This window comes from Nesoenas mayeri, assembly GCF_963082525.1.
Source record: "Nesoenas mayeri genome assembly, chromosome: 1".
NCBI lineage: Eukaryota > Metazoa > Chordata > Aves > Columbiformes > Columbidae > Nesoenas > Nesoenas mayeri.
The window spans coordinates 24,682,218-24,710,040 of NC_137541.1; the positions used below are offsets into that span (position 1 = coordinate 24,682,218).

At 40.2% G+C, this 27,823-nt stretch overlaps 1 protein-coding gene across 1 annotated transcript; it reads left to right on the forward strand.

Annotated features, from left to right (window-relative positions):
- AASS (aminoadipate-semialdehyde synthase) lies at positions 1-26,115 on the forward strand (the record flags this gene model as incomplete). Its single annotated transcript, XM_080350213.1, has 23 exons — positions 1-321; positions 1,494-1,670; positions 2,330-2,414; positions 3,127-3,194; positions 3,308-3,454; positions 4,444-4,522; positions 4,605-4,732; positions 4,884-5,032; positions 6,219-6,341; positions 6,494-6,605; positions 7,152-7,211; positions 7,307-7,374; positions 11,096-11,217; positions 14,731-14,860; positions 15,739-15,849; positions 16,870-16,978; positions 17,399-17,539; positions 19,435-19,602; positions 21,784-21,879; positions 23,804-23,919; positions 24,120-24,208; positions 24,540-24,716; positions 25,997-26,115. The coding sequence occupies exons 1-23, from the start codon at positions 13-15 to the stop codon at positions 26,113-26,115; spliced, it is 2,883 nt and encodes a 960-aa protein (XP_080206339.1). The 5' UTR covers positions 1-12.
- Positions 26,116-27,823: the final 1,708 nt, after the last annotated feature.

Below are 27,823 nucleotides of genomic sequence, written 5' to 3' on the forward strand. Positions count from 1 at the left end.
GGTTTACAGCAGATGTTAAAGGAGACCAGAACTTTTGCACAAAAAATGTCTGAAACACATATATACATGTATTATTTTACTGGTTTGTCTTTGCTGCCATCAGGCTTCACCATGCTCCGAGCCTTTAGTCACACAAATGGTAGCTGTGCATTCCAACACGCTAAGTGCTGGCACCATAAGTCTGTGCTGGCAATTAGGAGAGAAGATGTCAATGCGTGGGAAAGAAGAGCACCTCTAGCACCAAAGCATGTTAAGGAACTGACACAGATGGGATACAAGGTCTTGGTGCAGCCGTCAAACCGGAGAGCCATCCATGAAAAGGTAAGGTCTCGTTTTGAGTTAGGTAAGCAAAAACATAGTTCACTTATTAACCATAGTGCAGGAAAAACAATATTCAAAGGATATACATGAGAAAACGTATTAATAATTGTTATTAAATGAGGAGTCATTGTGTCCTAGTGGAGAGAAAAAGGAATAGTTTGTTTAGCCTTTTAATGTAATGTTGGCACACTGCTGGGTTTTTGGAGTTGTTTTTATGGATTTCTTGCCCTTTCATCTGTCTCTGAAGAAGTTCTAGGTAATCTTGGAGCAGAAACTTGGGAATTCATTTAACATTGTTGGTTTTGTCTTCTTTTTATATGGAGGCAACACTCTAAAAATAAGTACATGTAAAAAAAAAAGAGGAAGGACTAATCTCATGAATTCTATTCCTGCTTCAGTCCCATTCCTCATGTAAAATGAGGACTTTTTGGGTGTTGTTTGTTGTTTTTTTTTTTTCTTTAATGCTGTGAGCTTCAAGACTGGGAGGTTTTACAGTTCTTGTAGCAGCAGTAACACTGTGCTGTAAGGTATCTGAGCCAACAGATAAAAATTGAAACATAAGTAGGGAATTAGTGATTCACTTGCACATGTCAGCTTTTAATTAAGACACAGTACTGGTTTTCACCAAAGCACAGATCACATTAGGTACATAACTGTGATATTGAAAGATGGAGTTTTAATATGCTTTTGAGATAAGGGAGAACAAAAAAAAATTAATATGGAAAAACATTCTTTTAGAAGTTGCTCTGCTGCTTGGACTTAGTCTTATACAATTTTATAAAATCACATCATCAATCTTCAGATTAATTTGTCAGACTTCTCTAAACTTTTTTCCAAGTATTTCAACATCTTACAAAGGACTGTGCATTATTGCAATACCGGAAGATACTTTAAATGTTATAAATTATCTTTTTTTGTAGTCGGTCAATTTAAGATGAAGGATTTTACTAACACATAATTATATTTTGGCCTTGTATAATAGGATGTTGGCATGGAAATTCATTTTAAATTTGATACTCCTTTTGATAAAGAGGTTTGTGAATGTATTGCATGCAGTAACTTGTAGCTGCTTTGTAGAATTATCTATTTGTCCTCAGTTCTAGTTGCTTATGTGCTGAGGTCTGAATATGAAAACACCCAGAAAAATTTACTTGGATTTTTCTCTTTAATAGGATTACATCAAAGCAGGTAGCATTATTCAAGAAGATATTTCTGAGGCTTCTCTGATAGTAGGTGTGAAAAGACCTCCAGAGGACAAATTAATCCCTAAGAAGAACTATGCCTTCTTCTCTCACACTATTAAAGCCCAAGAGGCAAACATGCGCCTTCTGGATGAGATTCTAAGACAGGTAAATGGTGCCATAGTGAAGACATTTGGCTGTTAGCATGGGGTGGAAACTGAAGTTACTGCTGAAGCGTGATCAAGAGCTTTCTGCCTGGGATGGTCACTTGCAGCATGCGTATCTGAGAAAGCGAATGACGACTGTTTTCAGTGTCCTTTCCTGGAGCTGGGGATTTCTTGCCTAGAGGATCTCATGCTTGCAGTGCTGCTCTGTTCACATGTGTAAGGCAGATGAGTTGCGAGCATTGTCTGCTCCAGAGAGGTTCATGCTGTGTGAGCACGAAGGATTGTTGAGAAGTTGTGAACCCGGAGAGTGTGTTGGTTGTTACAGAGGGAGGCAGCCGGTTCACTCAGAAATGAGCAGCGTCTTGGCAGAGGATGTGAATGGATCTGCAGCAGCTGGAGGGGCACGTTGGGGAGCTCTGTGCCAGGAGTGTGCGGGCGATGCAGAGACTCTTTAAAACAAGAGTTCAATGCAACCTTTAGGCTTTTGTTTTTATACTTAAATCTTGTTATGAATTATTTGCCTTTCCATATATGCCCATCAGCCTCCCTCATGAAGGATGACAAAGGCATATGAAAAAGTAGTTCCTAGGAGAGCACCTAGGAATGCCACTCACGGCATTCACTGGAAATTTTAATACTCAGTTTGCTATGTATTTTCAGGAAATTCGACTGTTTGACTATGAAAAAATGGTTGATCATAAAGGAATGCGAGTTGTGGCCTTTGGAAAGTGGGCTGGTGTAGCAGGTATAGTGCATAAAATAAAGGCAGGCTTGCAACAAGTAACTTCTTGTAAAACTTTGGTTGTCTGTTTCATGAAAGCTGAGGCTTGCAATGCTTTTTTAACTCTTGCTTTTAAGACCTTTTTCCATTCTGTACTGTGCTCCTTAGTTTTGATGAGACATGTCAAATAGTGCTGTGGATTTCTGGCAAATCTACTATTTTATGTTGTCTTGAAGTCTCGTTTGTCTATTCAACTAATCTGACACAGACTATATATCAAGAGATCAGCTGAACAGGCTTTTGAAAGACATGGCTGCTGTCAGACCTGTGAGTCTGAACATCATCTGTTTGTCAATCTGTTATCCATTCACACTGATTTTTGTGAGTCATGGTTCTGATTCCTTTCTACTGAACTTAACTCTCTTTTTTCAGAAGATTCTCCTTATTATCACCTTATTTGGAATCTTCGTGATGTGGATGCATCTCAGAAAAGGATATCTGAGTATTAAATAGTGCTGGAATGTGTAATGTGGGCCAAGAGCAGGTTTAAGCATGGCCTGCTATTGAATTTCTTCTTCCCTGGTTCCATGTAGACTTTCTTTAGGAATATTAATATTAAAACATGGACAAAAATATCCAGGATGATTTTAGACTTCAGTCAGTCTCTGCTGTTTTTAACTCTGCATATTCATAATTAACACCGGTGGTCTGATTTTTCTTTGTTTTTAAACAATAGGAATGATCAACATTCTGCATGGATTGGGATTACGATTTTTAGCTCTGGGACATCACACTCCCTTCATGGTAAGAGTATATGTGTCTGTATTTTTCTTTAGCCAAATGACATTTGGGCATCTGCTAATTATCTGTATTTGAATATGGAAAATTTCCTGGTGGTTCTCTGCCTCTCATTTCAGCACATTGGGATGGCACATAACTACAGGAATAGCAGTCAGGCTGTGCAGGCAGTACGGGATGCTGGGTATGAAATTTCACTGGGATTGATGCCAAAGTCAGTTGGGCCCTTAACATTCGTGTTTACAGGCACTGGTAATGTTTCTAAGGTAAGAATTCTGTTTTCAAGACTAAATGCTATATTATTTTAATAGAACTTCTTGGCATTTGATACATAGCAGGTTAAATGGATTGATGAGTTCATTTTGTTTGCTTGGACTTCAGGTTTTCCTTTGCCAGTAATACCCTACACTAATGCCTTTAAGATGAGAACGTGCCTGACAAGGCTGACCATGCTAACTTCTTACCATGAAAAATGGGCTAAATCTTACTGCTCCTCTCTCCTTTCCCACCTGCATTTTTGTCTCCCTCTCTCCCCTCTGTTGACTCTGGGCTCACAAGGTATGTTGGATCACCCCGGTAAAGTATGGGGGAAATAATTACTTTTTCTAATGCTTGCTGAGTTTTTATATCTGTTTCTATAGCATTGACTCGGCTTACAAGTGCTGGACTTCAGAACTATGTTTTACAACATAGGGAAAAGGCTTACTCCTGGTTTTGGCAACAAAGATCAACTGACAAGGCTCCAGCTATAAAGTGGAATCACTGCCTATGTAAATGTTTGTCTTTTTGTCAAAAGGCTGGTGTGACTGGAAGGCCTGTGTTTATAATCACAGGTCTTTCGGAAAGTCATATTGAAGTTCGTTTCCTTTAGAACAGCCTGGTTGGCGAGAAGCAGCTCCAGGGGTCTTCCCTAAAGAGAAACTGTTCCTCAGAGCAGCAGCAGAACCATCTATTGTGGTGGAGCTGAGGCCTCTTGCCACTGCCATTAGAAATATAAACCAGACACTGGGTTGTGGGTCAGGCATCCTGCAGAAATGGGGAATGCTGAAAATTCCTTGTACGTAGAGATGAGGCAGCTTTGTTTTGGATAAGCAGGAGTATGTGTGAAACAGTTTGTATGTCTCTGAAGATATGCTCTGGCAGGCCTGCTAAGTTGTGCGTGGTGTTTTTATATTTGTTTTCACACATGAGATGAGCAGTGTTACACTACTCCTTTATTCGCTGCTCATTCTGAATCCTACTTCATGATTTACAGGGTGCTCAAGAAATGTTCACTGCCCTTCCATATGAGTTTGTGGAACCCCATGAGTTAAAGGAAGTTTCCAGATATGGAGGTATGCCATGTCAGTAAAGTGACTGAGAATACTGTAACTCTTTTTGTCCAAGTATAACAGCTACTTTTTTTTTTTACCTCAGACCTCAGAAAAGTCTATGGGACAGTGATAAGTCGTCACCATCATCTTATAAGGAAACATGATGGACTTTATGATCCAGTAGACTATGATAAGCATCCAGAACTTTACACTTCTCGCTTTAACACTGATGTGAGCATCTCTTCTGTTCTTTTATGAAAGGTTTCACACGGATTGTTGGTAGTTACTATACCTTTGCATATCTATCAATTGAGAGAGCATTCATTTAAAACACTAGTTAAGGTGCTGTCAGCTTCTTAAAGTACTGTGACTTTCTTTGCAGATTGCACCCTACACAACTTGTTTAATTAATGGCATATACTGGGAACAAAATTCTCCTCGCTTGTTAAATCGACAGGATGTTCAGAAGCTGCTGACACCAGTTAAGTCTGCTGCTGCTGCAGTGGAGGGCTGTCCTGAGTTACCACACAAGTAAGACACTTCTCTTCACTTGTAACAATTCTGCAGCACCATGATTAAGTTGTAGTGTTAAGCGGTTGTACCACAGTATCTATGAAATTATTCTGTTTCTTACATTGTTCCTCTTGCATGTTGCAAAACACCCTGTTGATTTTGCTTTCGTTCTTCCGTGCTTTGCAAATCTTCACAGTTTGGAGTTTCTGCAAACGTCACAGTGCAAATGATTAACAGGTATCGGTTGTCTTTCTGCAATGGTAGTTCTGCCACTGATCCTTGTACAGAATGCAATACAAACCATATGACCTAACTGGGAAATGTACCTACAGCACCATTATTCCTAGAAGTTTCTGTGCCTGAGCAGAGTTCGTTGGAGAAATTCTTCTGACCCTGTCATTTGGCTTATACAAGTTCAGTAACTGTTCCTTAACACCTCTGACTTCTGTAGCAAGTAGCTGCAATGCTGCACAACCCTGAATAGCTTTAAGGACGGAATGTGAAGTACAAATCCAGAGTTAGACTGCTTTCAGTGCGGGTAGGAGCTCACCCTTTCTCTAACAGCCCTGTCTTTGGGAGACTGGCCTGGGGATGGATTTGAGGAGGATACGGTGATGTATTCTGGTGAAGAAGCAGGCCTTTGTCTCTTCTTTGCCCATTCCTGACACTTTTCTCTCTCTCACTTGATAAATAATGAATTGAAGTGTTAACCTTGAGTGCAGTCAGAGGTCGTGAGTTAGGCTGATGAGCGCTCCACCTGTGCCAGCTGCTTGTGAACTGGAAGGAGGCAGCCACCTCTTTTGGTTTCCCTTTGCAATAATTAAGTTCTTGTAGTGCAGGACTGCTGAGTAACAGCTTGGGGGAACTGGTAGATGGATAATGAAGGGGAGGTCTTGACAGTACATGGAGTGCAGAAAAAAAAATGATGAATGAGTGGATTCTCCTGGTCTTTGGGAAGTTAAGCATGAGATATGGACCCTGTTGATGTGAATAGAAATGGCTATGGTAGGGCCAGATTTCCATTATGTTTCTGGAGGTCATTGTTTGTGTTGACTTCTGAATTGGTTAAGATTAATGAAACTACAAGTCTGATAGATATTCTCATGTTTCTTTTATTTCCTATTCACTTATGATCTCTTGTGCCTATATTTCTTAATAATTTTGATAATGCTCTTTTCCTTTCTCTTTTATTTAATCACTTTAGACTTCTGGCAATATGTGACATTTCAGCAGACACTGGAGGATCTATTGAATTTATGACAGAGTGTACAACAATTGACAGTCCATTTTGTATGTATGACGCTGACCAGCATATTATTCATGACAGGTGGGAGAGCCTTGAATTTTTATTGCTTTCCTCTGTAATTTGTACTGTTGAATGTTTTACTGAAAAATAATGCATTTAAAACACTTTTGAAAGGTGGTACCTTTCAGATACAAAGGAGAAGTAGTTTAGAAGAGCTGTGTTCTCTCTTTCAGTGTGGAAGGCTCTGGGATTCTGATGTGTTCCATTGACAATCTGCCAGCGCAGCTTCCTGTAGAAGCAACAGAGTACTTTGGCGATATGCTTTTCCCTTATATCGAAGAGATGGTAAGGTCTTTTGTGTCCAACAAGAAGGTAAAAGACTTCGAATTTGATCTGCTTATTTGTTGCTTTTCTGGTCTCCTGTATACCTTCAAAAGCAATCTGCTGTAGAACATAACTGACTTTGTACTTAAAAAAAATAAAACACAAACCCAAACCTTTCTAAGTCTTGAGGCAAGGCTTTCAAAAAGCAACATGTGAATGAGACATTAGTGACCTGGATGTCTTAGGGATTTGTCAAGAACACTTTCTGTACGCAGAAAACAGGCTCTGGCAGGTAGTTCATTGCTCCTGGACCCTACAGTAGAGGTCTAAATCTGATTTTCTTGTGGCACACAACAATAGCTCACAATCAGACTGCTGTTTGAATTCCTGCATTTTATTAAAAGTTAAATGACACTGATCAGTGCCAGGAGAATTTCAGATCTGTAAGGTATGGTTGCATGTATTTAAATGTTGCTTAGAATCTTGATGTTTTACTTAAAAAAAAGAAAAAAAAAAGAAAACACAAGGGAAGTAAAATGACCTGATTTGAAAAACTTCTCTCCATAGCTGTTATCAGAAGGCTCAGACCCTCTTGAAAGCCAGAATTACTCACCTGTTGTTCGAGATGTAAGTTTTGCAATTTGCCTCTCTGTGTACCTTCCTCTGCTTTAAAACATACAGGTGTACAAAACCACCTCAACATTTGTGTTTTGTACTTCCAGGCAGTGATTGCATCCAATGGCTCACTGACAGCTAAGTATGCATATATCCAGAAATTGAGGGAGAACAGGTAATGTGTAGCTTCTTAAAGTTTGTGTGGTTGAGGATTTTAAAAAGTTCTGCATTCTCTCTCCCCTTTTGTATTTATTTTCTCGTGTGTTTTGATGGTCTGCTGCTATCTTGCACTGATATAAATAGCTTTATGGTTTCCTTCTTTTTTCATGAACATTGTCTGAATTATTATTGTTACTAACTTATATTGAAGTTGAAGAAATGGTCATTTTTCTCTTTCTTATGCTTTCAAGAGTGTTTTATCACAAGTAGAAAACAGTCACATGCCAGTATTATTCTGTTACTCCTTGTCCTTTTAAAATGGGTATAACATGCAGTCCTTTGAAAGGAATGACTGAAAGGAAAGGTCCTCTTGAATCTGGTTTCCTCTCGTGTGGCTCAAGTGCTGTGCTGCACAGCATTGTTCTGTGACTGGATGTATTCAGGAGCCTCTGTGAGACTCTCAGACTTTTCATTACACTCCTGTAGCTACAGCTTTTGCTACCACTTCATCTGTACCCTGTCTCGGTAGTTACCAGCCAGTGGTAGCATGAAAGAAGCAACATGGAGTGGATTAAGCTAACAAAAGTATAAATAACCTCTATATCCCTTCCCCTTGCTCCCTGTTATTCAATAATACCTATTTACCTATGAAAAGTGCTAATTTGACAAGAAGTGGGCACCACTGTCATGGTCAGTGCCAGCTGCATCGTATGTCATGTAGAAGCTGAAATTGGCCTGACCACAAGCACTGCACGCACTGTGCACTGAAAGCATGCTGGGTTGACTTCTGCATGCCACACTTCTCCAGTTTACTTTGGGAGCTTTAGGAGTTCTGGTTATGAACTTGTGCATGATGAACTATAGGTGTGTTTTCCACCCAAAGTAACATGCTGTTTGCTTCTGATCTTTCTCTTTTTTTTTTTTTTTTCTTTCTTTCTGCATAATCACTTGCGTGGTCTTGTGTGAGCTGCCCTGAGAATCTGGAGACTTCATTCCCAAGGGGTTTTTTGTGGGTAGATTTTTGATATGTCTGTAGACTTGTGTGTTGCATGTGATGTTCGTTTGTGTTGCTCACTTGGCTGTCAGAAAAGCAAGACCTGCTAACAAAACCCTCCTTTACTTTGCAACATTTTGAGAAAATGCAAATGAAAGCAGGAACTTTACTGCTTGAAGTGTGCTGGTTTAGCTAGAGATAGGCTCTTGTTTAGAGCCTGTAGGAATTACGTGGCTTGTGTTGTTACTCTAACAATGTATTATGTTCTGCCTAGTGTAGTTTCTGAGGGCTCTATTTAGACTAATTGCTTATACCCTTTGGATGTAAATGGACATTTCAGACATAGGATAGCCAGGCTTTACGAGCTGAATTGTCTTGGGTGCCATCAGAATGCAGGAGCAGTTTGATTTATCAAACTTTTCTCCATCTTTTCACCTTTACTTGCTTCATGCCTGCTACTTGTTCCTCATCCACAGCTGCAGTAGAATATTGCTTTAACAATGGGGACCTCCAGGTATTACTGTTATTTGTTCATAGATTGACATAACTGAATTATTTAAACTTGTATGTAGAAAACAGGCATAATCTGAAATGGTCTTTTCTGGGACTGCAGACTCTGTTCCCACTCTCGATGGCTCATGTTTATGCCTGTCCTAGAGCAGACGTGCTATCTTCAGTCCACATGTGCTCATTCTAGGCCCTGGAAAAGTTTTTAATAAATATGATAAAAAAATTGATTGCAAAATCCAGCTTTCTTTCATATAGGAAGTCTGTCCTTCATCAACACAGTTGCTCCAAGCTGGTCACTATAAGTAAAGGGTGAAGAGAAATTCTTTCTCTTCCCTTGACCTTGAGTGTGTAGCTGTGGCAGAAGATGTTCTGTTAGAAATGATACTAGGAGGAGGAGGGTCTTTGCGTTTGTCATATGAATGAATATGATGGGCTTAGGAGGCTTTCTGTGAATGGATTAAATCATGATTTAACTTTTTAAAAAAATCAAATCTGTAAAACTTGTATGAAGGTCAAAATGTACAGTAACCTATAGTACTGATCTAGATAGATTAGAGAGGTGATATATTGGTACATCCCGTTCAGATTTAATAAATTGAGAAGAATAACTTTAAAAAAAATAAGTAAGCCTGAAAGCACAGGAAGGGAGGATGGAACATCTGAAACTTTGGAGAGTAATTAAAACTTTATAGATACTCAGACACAGTTAGCAGGCTGGAATGTGCTTCAGACAGATGATACAGATACAGGTTTTGGTGCTGATTTAACTCTCTTTACTCAGGGCAGTCTTTCAATACTTGTTTAAGGCCTTGTTCCCCTAAATGTGCTCGGGTAATTCATGCCATGCTTTATTCCATGCAGTACCACTCTTGTCATGCTATAATATGTAGGCATTGCTCTGACAGGCTGCAATAGCACCTTTCATTACTTTAGGCATTTTTGAACTGAAAAAAACACTTATGGGTGCCATATGGAACCCCCCAAAGCTCTGTACCAAACATTATTTAGTAGACATACGGTTAGTTCTCTTCTAAGGACAGTAGCTTAAAGTAAAGTGGCTGTGAGCTTGTCAGCTAGAGGTGAGGATTCTTTCTGTGGCATAATCCACAATTCAGTATTATGCCTCTGTAAACTCTGAGCAGATAAAGGGGAAATTGAGGCACTCGCTTGTACACTTATGAAATTTCCCCTAAGTCTGTGTCTTCAAAGGTCCTACCTATTTATTGAAATTAATTTTCAGGATATGAGATAGGAAAAGCCAAAACCCAATCTCCATTAGTTAGGTTCAACAATAGGGCCATGAACAGCTCCCTTTTCTTCAACAGTAAAAAGTGCTTTAAGACAAATTTTTTAATTAGCTTAATCGTTTTTATCTGCATAGCTATGGCAAACAGTTTTACAATCTTAATCTTACAATTTCATGCAAATTTAAGATAAATGGAAAAATAATTATAAACAAACAGAATGTGTTTTGCTGCTACAATTTATACATTTGTGAGAGCATATTTAGACTGCTGAACTATGTTATTCTGATTGGCAACAAGAAATCTGCTGTGAATCTGATGTGAATACACTTTATATTGAATGTCAACATGAGAGCTACTCAGTTTTATTTAGGAGAGTAGTAGAAGGCTGGTTGAAACACCAATGATTTTCAAATCTGAGTTCTTGTCTGCAAACAGGATTTCTTAATTGGGCATTAGCTTTGATTTGATTTTTATTTGTTATTGTGTTCCTATTATGGACTAATATGAACTTGCTATAACTTATCTAAAATACACTTTCACCACCATGGTTTTGTGTACTTGAACAGTTACCCGTGATGTAAAGGGAGCAAGACAGAGCCTGGAATCCTATTCTGACAGCCCAACATGGCATAGATAGCTTGGGAGCACTCAAGTGACCAGGTTACAGTCATTGGGCCATTGAGAAAAATATAGTGACAACTGAGAAAAAATTGTTGAATAGCAGCTGGTGAAGCAGTGGAGATGTTGATAGATTTCATCTTGATTATATTAGAGGAAAGAGACTAGAAGATACGCAGCAGAAGAATGGAACAGGACTAGACAGTCCTGTTGCCCAGTGTTGGGTTAGGTAGCCAGAAACTTGACTTTTGGTCTAAATAGAGCTCTTTGTTTGTAGACTTACTAAAACATACTTATTCTGTTAGCTTTAGCTGCTTACAGTTTCCTTCTTCTGCATGGTTTTTAATTTTGCCTGTAACACATCCTAGGGAATACACTCAGTTCGTGAACATGGGAAATAAGAAGAGAGTTTTATTGCTCGGATCTGGCTATGTCTCTGGCCCTGTACTTGAATATCTCACTAGAGATTCCAACGTTGACATCACAGTTGGTATGTAAGACTTCACTTGTTTTTCATTGAAAAATTATGTCTTATTTAAACCTGCCAGCACGGCAGAACCTTTCTCATATCAATATCAATAAATTGATCTGATTCTGAGAACAGATAAAGAAAATCTTTGCTATTGTGCACAGCAGAAAAAGATTTTGTAGCTTTCTGAGCATTTTAAGGTTATATAATTGATTTGGAAATGACATAGCTACACGAAAAGTTTACTGTTTGTATGTGTAAACCACAGGACAATTAGAAATATTTTTCCTTCTAACCTGCTTTGGGCTTGGGATTGGTTTGGTAGCTAGTTGGCTGCTTTTGTTTGTGCTCAGGTGTGTTTTCAGCCTCACACAACCAGATGAAATTGCTTTTATAGCTGTCGAGTGGAGCTTCTGCTGTTATAACCAATACTGTGGTGCTAAACCTTCAGACTCTTAACTTTCCCATCAGCCCCACATGCCAGGTTGTTTATTCCTGTGTTTTGGTTTTATTTGTAGCATACTGAAGGCTGGGCATCTCAAAAATGCCTTTTCATACCCTTGATGCTGACTTTACCCTGATTCAGTGATTTCAGATTTAACACCCAGTCTGCCTTGCCTGAAAGACTCTTGGCTGGGAGGTGGTTTCCTTTAAATCCTACCATTGTATTTATGTTCATTTTTGTTGCTGTAGATTTGGTTTGCTTTTTTTCCCCTCATCCTACTTTCATACTTGGCTGCTTTTGCTCCCCTTTGTGGTGATAACCATAGTACTTTTAACCCCTGGGAAAAGATGTACCAGAAAGAAGAGGGGAACTCTGAGGAAGCTGCACATTTGTTATGGGCAGTGCTTGATGTGGTGACCAGGGAGGGTCCCAGCACTATGCAGTGTCCATCCCTCAGCAGAATGGGGCTGCATCTAGTCCCTGCAATACAGCGGCAGGAAGGGAAACCAGGTGAACTGGAAGATTTGTTTTGCCAAGCACTGTGCAAACTTAGCAGGTGCCTCGTGTCTGGGTAGCTTAAAAATATGTGATTTCTACAGCACACACACATAAGGTCAGAAGGAAAGAGACGCAAATGTGTTACTTGTCTAGTATTTGGCAGCAGGCAGGTAGATGAAGAAAGCGTAAAATGCACATTGCAGTGCCACATTTGGTTCCTTGCTGTTTGGCTATGCCACTTTAAATCCAAATGATGAAAATCTTATTTGGGAAACCTTCATGTAATCAACTTTTTTTTGTTTTGAATTTGTAGATGATTTTGCCAAGCTCTTTTCTCCCAGCACAAGTTGATTAGTAGGGTACAGAGAATCACCCTCTCGCAATGTTTATTTCCTATTGACTTTGGAAAGGCCATAAGGAAACAAGGCTCTAAGTTAGAGGCACAGATTCTTTTAATTCTCTGTGAGCCTGTGCCCCACACCTGCTGCCTTCATTGCCCACTCCCTTCTCCTGGCTGTGTTCCCATTGCCGTCCTTGTGCTGGCAGCACAGTGAGCTGGCACAGAAACCAATTCACTTTTGGTCAGATGTGGCAAACACAGGTCACTTTTAACCTGGATTGCTTTTTGAGTTCTGCTTTCCTTATAATGGCAAGTGCTGATGGCAGTAGGAGCAAGATAATAGGAAGGAACAAGTGGGGACAAGCAGAGACTGGATTTCTCCCTTTTAGTGATAATATTAGCATATGCAGGATTGGGAGGACTAAGCCATAGGTAAATATTGAAACTAGTCAAGATTGAATCAGGGGATTTTGCTCATATTTGGCCTGAGCAAAAGCTTAATGTTTTTATCTTTGTTGTGTTAAAAATGGTGAATGATGTGAGCCGTTCTTGTTTCCAGCTACTAAGCTGTTCTTGGCTGTAAGTAGGAATTTTGTTAAAATGTACAGAAAAAGAGTTTTGAAATATATTTATTTTTTTAAACCAGATTTATCTATAAATGTGCGGCTACATGGAATGAGGGATGGGGTAAGCTTTTCTGGGCATGTGTGTGCTTGCTAAATCTGTTAATTAGCTGTGTTGAACCTGCATGCTCATCAAGATCTTAAAAATAGTTGTTTTCCTGTCTCACTTAAACCAAGCACAGGCTGAAAAATAAAAACAAATGTTCCTCTTTGAGCTTTTTCCCCTCCTGGACTTGTAGTCAGCTTCTTGCTTGTCTACCAGTAGTCTGTCCAGTTGCAGAAACAGCTACTACCATTAAAAAGCTGATTCACTGGGCATAGTAGAGCTGCTGTTGTGTTTTTCTGCCGGTCACCTTTATTTTATTTTTCCCAGACCTCATATGGCAGGATTATTGTTCAAGTTCAGATGAGCCACCTTCTGTATCAATAGAAGTGTTTACTATGGCTCTTGCTGCTTTTTTGTGATCAGTTGCTAAGACTTTTCTCCAGCCTGAACATCCACATCCAAGTGTCCCTCCTGTGTGACTGTTACTTGCCTTCTTCACCCTCAAGCATTTTATTTAATTGACCAGCTTCTAGATGGAAAATAATGGTGCAGTTCTAAGGATTCCAAAAGAATCTGCTTCTATCTGACTATCAGTGGTTTGGTCACTTGTTCTTTGAAAACTTGTTAATGGTTTTTCAGTGTGTTTCAACACTTACCAGGTGTTACTAGGCAGGTGTTCATCTGAGCTACCAAACACTGAATCTCCTGTGTGTATGTTGTTTTAAAACCCAGAATATATCTTACCACAGGCTTTCAGGAAGGGTCAAAGTTAAAGGCGTGGGAATATACTTTTGGGGTGGATCACAACCCCGCCTAATAAATGTTGGGTTTTTGTAACTAGTTAAAGATGCTTTCGTGACACATTTCTGGATAAGAGATGCATTGATTCAACAGTTTTTTTCCCCTGCTCTTTAAAGAAACCACTTAGATGTGAATGAGTGCTTCTTTCTGTTTAGTTTATCTGTTTTCTTACCATGTGGGTGCTCAGTTAGCTGGCAGATACAGACGGTGCTGCTGTAGAATAGCACGCTGGGAGGACACGTGCATGTGATGCAAGCAAGTCAGGGGGTTTTGGAGTGTCCTACTGCACAAGGACGGGTTTAACAGTCCTTCATCTCATCTTCTAGACTTTTGTCATAGAGTGGAAAAGAAGCGAGATAACTTCTAGTTTTGCATAAATAATTTGTGTTGACCTAGTCTGCTGATAGGAAAACTGCAATGCAAGTTTTTGTTAATTTTAAGTAGAACAACAAAGTTGCTAATTGGTTACAAGACTTCTTGTTATACAGTTCAGCAGTGAGTGGTTCTTTACTTCTGAGATTCTGAGATTCTTTGTAGATTCTTGTTCTTGAATTATAACTGCTATGACTTGACACTGGCAATTGATAATAAAACTGAGTCCTTTAGGGGAAGTAAGGTGCTTTATACCTGATTTCTCCTCCACTGTTAGTGAAGGAAGAAGTCCATGCAACTGCTTCTCTTTGGAAAGGAGGAGGTATATGCAAATCATCATTATGCATGGGAGCGCTTTGGACTTACCTTCATTTTACATAACAGTTGATGTGTTTTACTTTTAAAACAGCATCTGTCATGAAGGAACAACTGGAACAATTGACGAACAAGTACAGCAATGTTACTTCAGTTCATGTGGATGTCTTGAAGCATGAGGAAGAACTGTCTTCTTTGGTGAAGAAACATGACCTTGTAATCAGGTCAGAATTCTGTGTAAAATGTGATAGGCTCAACCCTAAGTCGTGCTGCTGCTTTCTTCTAGTTCAGTGACATGTCAACGCGGTAATTTTTTTTTAATGCCCCAAAACTGGCATTGTATTTGTGTATGTAAGTAGTTATAATTGGCCACTACCTCCTCATGTAGCGAGACATCAGGACTCTTTCAAAGGGGCTTTGACTGCAGCATCTCTTCAGAAGTGTTCACCGATTACATGGAAAGCCTTCTGAGTGTGAGGGGCCAGTTGCATCCACCAGCGCAGGTGTTCCTGGGATCATATTTGCATGTTTGAAAGAGAAAAAATTCTGACATCTTTGTCATTTCTCTTGAATTATCCCATTGAGAAAGATCTCTTTCCAGGTATTGAAATGGGAGGAAATTATTTCATAGTCCTTGCCATTTTGTCCCTTTTGCCCCAGATGCCATGAGTGTTGTTTCCTTTCCATGTAGAGCATGCTTTTCACAAAGTACTTCAGCAAGATCACTGTAATACAATCTTTCTCAAGGATGGCTTTACAGTTTTGCATCTTCTAAACCTCCAGCATGCCTGTTTAGAAGGTGGCCTTGAAAAGAGGTCAGTGGTTTGTTTTTTACAAAGAGAAGTGTGACAAAAGATGCTGTCTAAAGACCGACTCCGCTATTGTCCTGCACCCTGTTCTGAGTGCATACAACAATACTTGTCCTATAGAGTAGCATTTCACTGATGTAGGTATGAAATTGCTCAGGGCAAGGCAGGTGTGACTCTTGCATTTGCTTGAGCTCTTTTGTAGGCATGCAAAAAACATTTGTGAGTGTCTTTCCAGTGACAGCATAAGTAACTGGTTGGATTTTTGATGTTGCATAATTCTCCTTCATTTGTAGTTTGCTGCCTTATTCAGCACATCCTTTGGTTGCGAGGAAATGTATTGACAGCAAAGTGAACTTGGTCACAGCCAGCTACTTGACACCAGCTATGAAACAACTCCAGGAGAGGTAGGTATGAGAGTAGCATCTCCCTGGTGGTGTTTCCTTCTTTAGTACATTATCTGAATATTTTGCAGTCTGTTACACCTGCAACACTTACTGTGAATTACTGTTTTCTGCGTTCTTTCCCCGTGCCTTTCTATGATGGAGGACTAAGTACCTTTGCCCAAAGTTGCACGTGGAGGCTGTGGCAGAGCAGAGAAACGAGTGCATATCCCAGTCTGGTCAGACTAGTGCTCTGAACACTGGAATGTGCTTTTCTGCATGCCCCATGTTATTCCATGTTAATGTGCCTTTCCCTCTCCCCTCAAACCTGTTTGGATGTTTGAGCTGGGCTGATTTTCAAGCTGAGCTGTCCTGTTCTACCAGTGACAGCAAGCTTGTTTGTCATCCTTTGCGTTCCCCGAACTCATCCTTGACTTACTGTATCTACAGTAATGTCCTCCATGCCACCTTCTTTTGGACAGACCTACTGTATTAGTCTCAAATTGGTGACAGTTCTAGCTATTCTAATATTTCTCTTGTCCTGCTTATATGACTGACAGTTGTTTTAAGCACGGAGCTTCATCTGTGTTCCCTCTCAGTCATGGTACTGGAAACTGATGTAAACTCAAGTGAGATGAGAATTTTCCATGCTGTGTCTCTACAAATGATAAAACAGAGAAAGCTGGACAGGTAGAGAACCAGCGTTGCATACAATGAGGGAGGTTTAGAGGCCTCTCCTCCCCTTCTTGCTGTGATGCTCTTGTGTGATGCTTTCTCTCTCAAAAAAAAAAGCAAGACACTTCTCATTTGTCAAAATCACCAGCCCCTGGATGCTGCAGCGAAGTGAGAGAAACCAAGGCTACAGTGACTCTTAGACTGTTCAGGTTTTAACATCTGCTTCTGTTTTTTTCTGAGAAGCTGCAGACAGAGCCCAGAATTTATGGTGTTGGGGAAAATTTGCTCGGCCTTTGTTGGACAGATTTCCTGAGTGAAAGGCCAGTAACAGTGATTATTCTGACAGCTCTGCATTTCTGTTATTTTTAGCATAGAAGCTGCTGGTATTACAGTTATCAGCGAAATGGGTTTGGATCCTGGTCTTGATCATATGTTGGCGATGGAATGTATTGACAAGGCAAAAGAAGTTGGTGCCACGGTAAGGTTGGCAGGTAGTGTGTAGTTCTGCCAAGATGTTCTTAGTAAAGTTGTTACTTTACCAACAGCCAGTTTTCAGTCATGCCCTGGTTTGTAATGGGCTCTGGACACTGTACTTTTTGTGATGCTTGGAATTTGATGCCAACTAATCCAGTTGGTGAGACCATCAACTGAGATGGCTTTGCCCCAGAGTGTGGTGTGGTTTCCTCTTTATGGGCAGTGCCTGCAGTGTGACAGCTTGACACTCCGCCTCAGTGAAATTCTTTTGGTTTACCCTGTCCACTGCGGATTTGATTTGGCCCATTTGTGGGGCGACATCAGTAGAAAGTTGAAGAACTAATGGGGATTCTGCAGGGTAGATCTGTGCTGTTTGTATCCTGGTCTGTCTTCATTTTTTATTTCCTGTGGATAAATCCAACAGGTTGTATCCTACACTTCTTTCTGCGGTGGCCTACCAGCTCCAGAGCACTCTGACAATCCTCTGCGATACAAGTTCAGTTGGAGCCCACAAGGAGTGCTGCTGAATACAGTTCAGTCTGCGACGTATTTAAAAAATGGAGAGGTGAAGTAATCCTAACATTTCCATTTAAAGCCACGCAAAGAAGGTGGTATTGGGCTAAGGAGGGAACTGGGATTTGTAAGGTGCCATGTTTACTTTCAAGCCAGTGACAGACATTTCCCCAAGGCAAGTTGCTTATATCACTTAATCCTGTATTTGGAGTGTGATGGTGCCTGGCTGCTGCCGGCTTAGTTCTTTTTTACTGCATGGAATCTGATTGCAAAGAAGGAGTGTGTTCTAATGGCTGAAGCACTGAGTTGTAGCTGGTGTTCCGAGTTCAGCTCCCATCCCTGTTGTGTGTTGCTTTTGCCGCTTAATTGCCCTAATTTTCATTCTGTGAAATAAAGGTGAGAGTTCATCCTTCTGCTTGCTTTTCTGTCTAGTCATGCTTGTAAAGCAAACAGCTTCATTCTGTGCTTGCACAGTGTATATCAGAACTCTTGATTTCTTTTTTTTTTGGTGCAATCTGTAATACCAGTAACCCACTCAGTGGGCTTTGTGAAAGTGTACAGTGATTTCTGATGTGTTTTATATAAACTCTTTTTTGTGGTTTGTGCAGGAGTCTTTAGAATAGACTTTACCCAGCAAATGTCACTGCATCTGTTTTGTTCTATGGAAATATCGGAACTGATTTGTGCAAAGCTATTGCAAGCCACTGTCTCATTTCTGCTTTGCAGCCCTGTCTGTTTCATCACTCTCACTTGCTCAGAGTAGTTACTGAGCGGGGGCTCTTCAAATGTCAAGGAGACTGCCTTGTATAACCACTGTAAAGTTTAGCTAATTATCTGGACTTTTTGATCTGCAAAACTGAGAAATATTTTGAGATGTTTTATCATGACATTTTAGTGCTCTAGTGTTCTTATTGCAGTAAGACAGGAGAAATTCAGGGATTGTACATTGGATCATTATTTAAAAAGCAACAATACCTAGTTATAAGTTTCAGATGAAAGGGTCTCTTGGAGAATGTGAAAGTGTTTCTTATTTAATTCTGACCTGGTTCACCCACTGCTAGGAAAGATTAGATCATGCACATGAATGATTCATTATGAGAGCACTATATGAGCTTGACAGTAAATTGTGTAGTTTTTCCTCCTTGCCACTAAATCCTTTGCTGTCTGAGACTGTTGTGCAGGATTCTTCCACACTACTGTCCTGCCTGACAAACACAGTGAGATCTTTTGGCATTGCTGCAGACTTCATTGCTTTAGTCTTCTAGAAAGAAACCTTGCTCCTCACAAAATGAGTTTGTATTGATGCTGCATAGCAGATCTGTGCATCAGCTGCTTGAAGGAAGCAGGGTTCAAGGCTTTGGCTGGGAATGATAATAGAACCAGTCAACCTCATTTTGTTTTCCTGCAATGGTGCATTCTCTCCGTGCTTCGTAGCTGCAAGTAAAGGCAGACATAGACAACAAGTTTATATCAGTGTGATATCACCTGATTTATTGTAATCTTTAAATAAAACCCCACACAACAAAAAGAGCCCCAACATCCTTCTCCTGCCCAATAAAAAATGAGAATAAGAAAATTGACCACAAAGCGGGGAGCCTATGGGTAGAATCTCCCTTGACACTGGTGCAGTTTGGGGAGGTGCCCCAAAAATACACTGACATAAGTGAAATGGGAACCTACCACCTTAATATTAGTGCAGCAGAAATTAACAGTGTGTGTGTGAGAAAGGATGTGGCTTGTTTTAGCCCTTTGATTAGTAGTGGCTGACATAGTGTGTGCTCCTCCATCGCAGGATGTGCTTAAATGGCTTGTGCAACTGCTTTATTTAGGTTGGGCTTTTGTTTGCACCAGAAACACTAAGCATATTTTGAGCACACTTCATCTTTTCTGTTGTAAAATAAATAACACTACACCAAAATAATACTGCTGTTCTTTCTCAAAATTTAGATTGTCAATATTCCAGCTGGAGGAGCGTTACTCGATTCTGTAACTCCAATGGATTTTTTCCCAGGATTAAATCTTGAAGGTTTTCCTAACAGAGACAGTACAAAGTATGCTGAGCCTTATGGTATTCAGTCAGCTCACACTTTGCTGAGGGGCACCTTAAGATACAAAGTAAGTTGTTGTTAATATTATTAACTATTGTTTTCTGCAAGAAACTAATGTTGACATTTAAAGAAAACTGTACATTTAAAAGTCAATTTTTTATAGCTCTGTATGTGCTATTTATGCGTTTTCCACTGTCCCTGTTGAGAGAGAACTGGACGCACTTCTCTCATTTTTTTAATGTAGCTTTACTTGGTTTATTTAACAGGTGTTTGTTGCAAACGAGAAAAATATTTTTAGCAGTTTTAGGCAGCTGGTCAGTTGGCATAGTCAGTATCTGTGTTTGTTTTTTTGTTTGGCTCTGTATTTGGTGTCAGATCAATAGATTTTTAAAAAAATTAACTAAATCTGATGGGTTTGTGTGATGCATGTTGCTATTATGTATTTTTAAGAATGGATCTATTCTCTTAAAGTTGATAATTTGAACTAACAGTTTGCTTATATTCCTGTGAAAAGTGTAGTTTTATATAACATTTATATATTTATATAACATTTATATAACATTTATATATATTTATATATATATATTTATATAACATTTATATATATATTTATATAACATTCTATAACATTTAAAAATGTTATAGAAAATTATGGTTTTCCATCAAACTGAGAAAGTTTTTCATTAAGTAACTGGAAATCTTGAATTTGAGCAGCTTTAACATTTTGGTCAATTAAGTAAGATGTTAAGAGATAAATGTGTTTTCCTTCTAACTGATAGACTATTTTCCTGTCATTTGTTAGATGCACAAGGCAGAATGAAAACATACTATTTTTTCTTTCAGATTTCTTTTTTTATTCTTTTGTTGGTCAATGTACATTAAGAAGGAATAAACCTAAAACCATGTTGAAGGTTCGAAAAAGCTTTTATGGATGTCATGATAAGTCTATTGAGTTAATGTTTATGTCAAGGTTTAAGGTATTGTTGTTTTGTGCATGGCTTGACGAATTACATGTATGTCCTTTCCCTCTTAATTCCTCTGTTGTGATACAACAGGATTTTATTTCTGGGAGGGACAGAGGCTTGCTTAGCAACAGACAGCAGAAACAGAAAGCATGTGGGGGAGTAAGGTTTACAAATTTCAATAGATCTCCTTTTGTCAGTCTAGGCACTATTTCTTATTCAGAAGCTAAAAATATGTGGAAGGCATCTATCTCATCATGAAGTCTTAATATGACAGTATCTGCTCTTCCATTTGGTGCCTGATAAAATTCTCTTCTTTTGTATTAAATGTCAGCACAAGGAAAAGCAAAAATGTCAGGGTGACATGAAGAGTTGCTGTCAGTGTGCTGCGAGAATGATGTTTCCATGGTTAGTGCTGTTTTCTTTACCCCCAAAGCAGGTCTGTTGCTTTGGGTTGGGGTGATGCTGGTGGAAAATCAGATCGCTATTGGGGTCAGTTTAAAAGGCATCACAGGAGGATCTCACTGCTGGGCCATCTGAGCTGGTGGAGGTGGCTCCTAATTATAATTAGCCCTGTTTCAGGAGGCTTTATTTTCAACATTCTGCATGTTTACAGTGTTTCTAGTGACGTGCATGTGAGTGTTTTCAGGTTTCCAGGAGTTGTGTGAGGGTGTTCACGGGATAATAACAAAAAAGAGCAGAAACGAGTTGCGACTTTTTTTATTGCATGGCCTATTGCAGCCTTTGCAGTTCCTTTTAAATATGATTCCACTGATGTGCTGGTTGCCTCTTTGGTATTCCTGAAGGGAAGATGCAAACACACAGGATTCTCATCTTTAAAATTAGGTTGTCTGATGCCCATACGATGATGCTGCTGTAGAACTGGGGTGAGTCGAGTTCAGGGCCAGGCTCCTTGTATTCAGTGGTTTGTCCATGGGCCGTCTGGCTGATACAAGCCTGTCTGTAGTGATGGGCTGGAGTCTGAACTGGTGCTGCCCAGCTCAGCCCTGTGATCTCATGAACGAATGCTGCTGGCCATGGAAGTATTGATGGCAGTATAAGTCATTAAAGAAGGTATTGAAAAAATAGGAGGAGGGGTGGAGAGGGGCTGAGAAAGATCCCACTCTGGAGCAGGACCCCAGGAGTATTGTGGTGTTGTGACTTTCTTCCCATGGGAGTAACACTTAACACTGCCATTGTTGTGTCCACCATGACATTCAAACCAAGGAGAAATACCTCAGTCTCAAGTGATGATTATTTTTAACCACGGTATTCTTTTATTTCAGGGATACTCCAAAACTATGGGAGGCTTTGTAAAACTGGGATTAATTAACCCAGATCCTTATCCTTTGCTAAGCTCAACCATGTCACGTCTAACTTGGGTGAGTTACTCTGATTAGTCTGCCTTCTTTCCTCTGTTTTATTAATGTTTTTATTATTACTAGGCTTGGGTGTGCTTAGCAATGAGAACCTTGTATTGAATCCTGGTCTTCTCTGTTTTTTCTTCCTGGAAATGAGGAAGATTTTCTTTGGCAGAAATGTATTGTACTGCTGGAAAAGGTTCCCCAGAGATCCTTTGGAGTCTTTGACAACTGGAGTCTTCCTGGACTCAGCTAGACAAAGCCATGGCTGATTTGAGTGCTGGTGGTACTCCTGCTTCAAGCATGCCATTGGGCTAGGTGACCCTCGGAGGTCCTGCACAATATCAATTACGTTAAATTTTCTGTTAGTCAGAATCCAGCCCTTAGTGCTGTGAGTTTGCAATGTCCATATTGGTAGTGGCCCTTGATCTTCAGCGTAGAAGTATTTTTTGGGGCATGAAGAAGTAAGAGATAATGCCTAAATGAGTGTATTAAAATATTTTTTTTGTTGTTAGAACTGTGTACGAGCATTTTTTTTTTGTCTTCTGTTATGCTACTTTTCTATCTCGCTTACTGATGCCTCACTTCTTCTTAATCTCAGCCAAGGCAGGACTCCTGGGGTGTGATGTGCTGCTGTTACGTTTGATAATCGATGTTTTGGTTGTCTCCATGGGCCAAGGGGGGGATTTCATATTTCAGTGTAGTGTAAAGAGAGCTGAATTGACAAAGAGCTTTACTACTTGTCAGATCTGTTTGTCTGTCTTGTGAGAAATTTTCCTTCAATTTTGCAAACCCCTGGGGGAGTAACTTTGTTTATTACTCAGGTGATCAAAATTCGGGCCTGTCTTCCCTGTGCTTTTATCAGCAGTAGTCTGGAAAAAAAACCACCAGACTTGTGCTGTGTGATGGTCTGAGCAGACCACAGTATTTTTCCAATGAGGCCATTATTTCAAGTTAAGAATGTCTCAAGTCTTTTAAAAACCAAGAAAGCACAAGCTGAAAAGGCCTAGTCTTGCTTGTCTCTGACTAACATACAGAACTGCTCATCTTCCCAAACTCAGGAGTTTTTGGACTGCTGCATGGGAAGTACTTCTATTTTTTTGACATAATTTTTGTTCGCTTTCAATTTTAGGGTTGATATCTTCAAATCTTGTTGCAAAAATAGCTAGAATTTCCAGTCCTTCTAGCCTCAGTGAACAAGAATAGTGTCATGTAATCTGTGAAAACAACTATACATTCATGAGTCTCACTGCAAACCTTGTCTCAGCACTGTTGTTACGTCTTAGTACTTTATCTTCTCTGCTGGGGAAGCAGAGGAGACAGGATAACGTGAGCTTCTGAACAGACACTCCAGCTCTTCCCTGCTTCATATCTTGTTCATGGCTCTGTTTATTATGTCTTGCTGTGAATGAAGCAAGCAATTATTAGTGTCTAGGTAGCACAAAATGGCCTTCATGCATGCACAAAAATCTTCAGAAAGCTTTTTGGTGATATTCCCAGGATTGCCAGAGCCTTGTTTATCTCATCAGTCTGTTTCCTTCCTTTTGAAAGGGACATGCTCCATTTCTAGACCAGCTGAAAGATCGTCTTGAGTTCCTGACTCTCTGTCTGTCTCCAGGTGCTTCTCTTTCACCTTTACATCTTCCCAGTGCTCCCTGTTCATGCAGATTTCTGTGTTCTTTCTTCACTGCCAGAGGAAGGGACAGGACTGAAAAGTGGGGGAATCAACGGAGTGGTAGGGTACAAAGTGTTTTAGGAAAAGATGACACCTATTCTTGTTACAATTAAAAATCTCAAATGGTCTCACTTTTCTTTTATGTGTAATGTGTCTTCTCAGAAGTCCTGAGTATTAACTGAGCTTAGTGAGGCGGTGGGTTCTTGAAACCTTAACTGAAAAGGAGTGGGACAGGTGTCAGGCCTTCAAGTTTTTTTTCTTTCAATACAGAAAGAGCTCATGTGCAGACTGGTTGGAATTGAGCCACCTGCCGAGTACCATGTTCTCAAAGAAGCTGTATTTAACAAACTGGAAAAGGACAAAAGTCAGCTGGAGGCAGTGGAATGGTAAAATGTTACAGTGGCTTTTAAAGTCTGGGGCTTCTTTTTTTTTCTTTTCTTTTTTTTCTTTTAAAGGGTTTCAATTCTACCCATTTTGGTCTATGTTGAGACACTTAAACTGGTGTGCTGAACAAGCTGGAAATTACAAAACTGAGACGAAGCTGTTGGTAGGTAATGATATGAGTCTGTCTCATTTCTTCTGCTAGGCTAGGTTTAATGGGAGATGAACCAGTTCCAGCAGCAGATTCCATTGTGGAGGCTCTTGCAAAGCACATGGAGATGAAGCTGCCCTTTGGTACGTGAGAAATTCTTTTTAATGGCTTAGAGTAGAACAAGTCAATATCTCTTATCAGCCTTGACTGGGTTAGTTTGTTCACCTTCATTAATAAATGTTCATATTAGGTTTTTTAAATGCCTTATGTTGATCTCTTCTCCCCTGATTTATCCTTTCTCTTTCTCTGTTACATTTTCAGCTTCATCTTAATATTCTATCCTCCTTAATAGTCCCTGTCTAAAGTCATATCAAATCCCCATGCTGTGCTTGCCTAGTGCCTTGCTCATCAGAAACCTCATCTTAATAAGACTGAAATACAAGTAAGGAATAGTTTGTGTGCTTTTTCTCTTAGGCACTGGAGAGAGAGATATGATTGTTATGAGAAATGAAATAGGTCTCAGGCATCCTTCTGGTCATTTGGAAGAGAAATTTATTGACCTGGTTGTCTATGGTGATAACAAAGGATACTCTGCGATGGCTAAAACAGTAGGATACCCCACAGCTATTGCTGCTAAGATGGTTCTGGATGGTAAGTGGCTGTTCAGACTTCAGTAACAGTATTACTCTGTATCTTCCTACCTGTAGAAAGCAGATGTATAATGCTTATGAAGTGCATATATGTGGTGTTTTGTTGTTGTTGTTGTTTTGTTTTGTTTTTTTTAATTTATCAAACTTTTCTTGTCTTCTTTACAGGAATTTTTAATCTACATGTTTGGGTGTTTGAGTGACAACTCTTAATTTACTACTTAATCTGTAGAGATTTTTAGTCATTTATTCTTAAGTGTTTCACTTGTGTAGGAGGAGACATTTACAAGGGTAAATTACAACTGACTATGCCACAGTGGAGCAGGCTAACATAGAATTGTGCTGAACAAACTGGTGACTTCCACTACTGCTTTCTGGATTGATGGAATCTGAGGCTTGGGGCATGTTACCTGATCATGTAGTGTGTATATAAACAGGTGGACTCTGCCTAGTCAGTGGGTTTAAGGAAATAGTGATTTCCCCTTGCTTATTCTTTATATTCAGAACGTCGTTCTTCTCCTGGCTAACTGAAATAAGCAAAAACTGTGTTGTGCTGTGTTTTGGTTTGTTTTTTTTTTTTAAACAAAACAAAACAACACCACCACAAACTTTTGAAGTATAGATGCTTTTCAACTAACCGCAGTTTCGCAGCTCTATGAATTCAATTGAACGGTGTGTGTGCTATATGTGTTTGAAACTTTTACCTTACAGTTTGATACAGTACCAACGCTGTATGAGAACATAGTGCCAGTGTTGATAAATCTGCATATCTATATAAAATATAAAATTGATATAATTGCAAATTGATATTTGCAGGTGTGCTGGGCTGACCTTGGCTGGCTGCTGGACACCCACCCAGCCGCTCTCTCACTCCTCCTCAACAGGGCAGGGGGGAAAAATAAAATGGAGAACCTCATGAGCTGAGATAAAGTCAGGGACATCACTGAGCAGTTACTGTCGTGGCCAAAACAGACTCAACTTGGGGAAAAGTTAATTTATTGCCAATTGAAATAGGTTTGGATAGTGCGAAAAAAAACCCAGCTTGAAACAACACCTTTCCCTGCTCCCCTTTTCCCAGGCTCAAACTCACGCCTCAGCCCCGGCTCCGCAGCCTCTCTCCCTGGCCTGAAGGGCGCAGGGGCCAAGGAGCAGGGCTGTGGTGGGTCCACAGCAGCTCCTCCTGGCCGCTCCTGCCCCCGTTACCGCACAGACCCCCGTTACCAGAGCCTTGCCCAGCAAACCCAGCAGAGCACTTAACACTTTTTGTTCTTACCTTTATTTCAGGTGAAATAGGTGTAAAAGGCATGGTCGTACCATTGACGAAGAACGTTTATGGACCAATACTTGAGCGTGTTCAGGCAGAAGGCATCGTGTACACTACTCACAGCGTTATCAAACAGTAACTGGAAGCAGCGGGTTTAACCAAGTTTTGGCTCTGGTTTTCCCCTGGCTTTTAAGCTCAGTTTGGTCCAGCTAAAGGTAGCACTTGCAGTTTCACACACCAGTGATGCTCTCTGTAAAACTGTTCATCTAGCTTTGACATAGAAACTGTAGATACCCTGATGCATGAATTGTAGTATTTTCCTCTTCAAACTATTATGCTTTCATGTACATATTTTAGCATTAATCAGATCGTTCCATATATCTTTCCTAAAATATATCAGGGTTTTTTTTTTGATTAATAGAGTTTATCTCCTAAGTGTGTAGGGTTATTATTGAGAGAAATTTAAGCTGAAACAAAAATCTATTAGTGGATTCTTTCATGGTGGAAGAGTCTGATTAATGAATTCCCTTGATTAAGTTTGATTGTTCATGTGGTAAAAATAATTTATCAGAATAACAGAGATAAAAGTGATGCTTAAAATTTAAGTTTTGTCCCTTTCCCTTTAACAGTATTTGTGAATGTTTTCACAATAACATGGAAGAAATGGTTTAGAAATTCTGCACTACAAGCAAATAAGATCCCATTAAATCTTGGAAATGTTCAGCTGATAAATATTTGAAACGTAGATATTAATTTTAAAAAAATAATCCCTTTATTGTGAATGTAAACTTGAATTAATTGGAAGAGGGCAGAAGTTTAAAGCAGGCCTCCCTCCACACTCTTTCCCGTAACAGTGTGGAAGCCAATTGCAGTGTGTCCCGGTACCCGCTCTTACGTGTCGCCTGGTGCTGCGAGGGGAGCACATCAGCATTTAGCTCTGCAGCCAGGAACGACATGCTGGAGTACAACACTGTTAATGTGCTTAGAAACAGCTCAAAATGCTGCATTTACTCTTTCCACTTGTTAAGTACCGTTACAAAGGCTGTGTAGTATCAGGAGCTTGGAAATGCAGTAGGCTTAGAGGTTTACATCACTACTTTTTGAGTCAGCTCCTGTCCTTTTGCTGTCATGCTTCTGAAGTGTTCATCTGAGGGCACATCCACATGACTCCCTACAGCACGGCCTCAGACTGATGAGGGTTTGCGGGTGTCCCAGCTCTGCTGGCACGCGGTGCTGTGCACAGACCGGCCCGCCTGGCCCCGGCAGCGCTTCAGCCACATCGGCCCCAAACGGAGCTATGCTAGGGTGCACCTTCTCTCTGACAAAGCAGCAGGTGCCTCCTTCCAGTTCAGGGCGGCTTCTGTGGCTGTTGCTCAGGGATTTCTACACCTCTTTGCGATGCACACATGGCTTAGACTTCACCAGTTGGGTCTGTGAGGTGTAATGCTGTGGTCAGATCCCATTTGCACAGGTACCAGTGCAGCTGCCTGGTGCTCCCCTTTTCTGAAGCTGAATAGTGATGCTGGAAGCTGCTTTCACCGTTGCTCACAAGTGCATTTTGCTGATAAACGCACAGCCTTTCACCTCCTGAGAAGCTTAGTGCTTTTATCATGGTCCCAAGGGGCTGGAATTCCAGGTGTTGCTCTGCCTGGTAGGAAAAGCAGCCGTAACCGTGGCTGAAGTTTTAATCTCCAAGTCTTGCTACTCAGGACTTGGATTTTCTTTGTGTAGATGTAGTGAAGTAGCAACTGGGACAAAGAGGAGGGTAAAGGAGCCAAAGGGAGAAGGAAGAACAGAATGCAGAGTATTACTGTTAAAGAGGAGGGCTTTCCATACTGAACCACTGA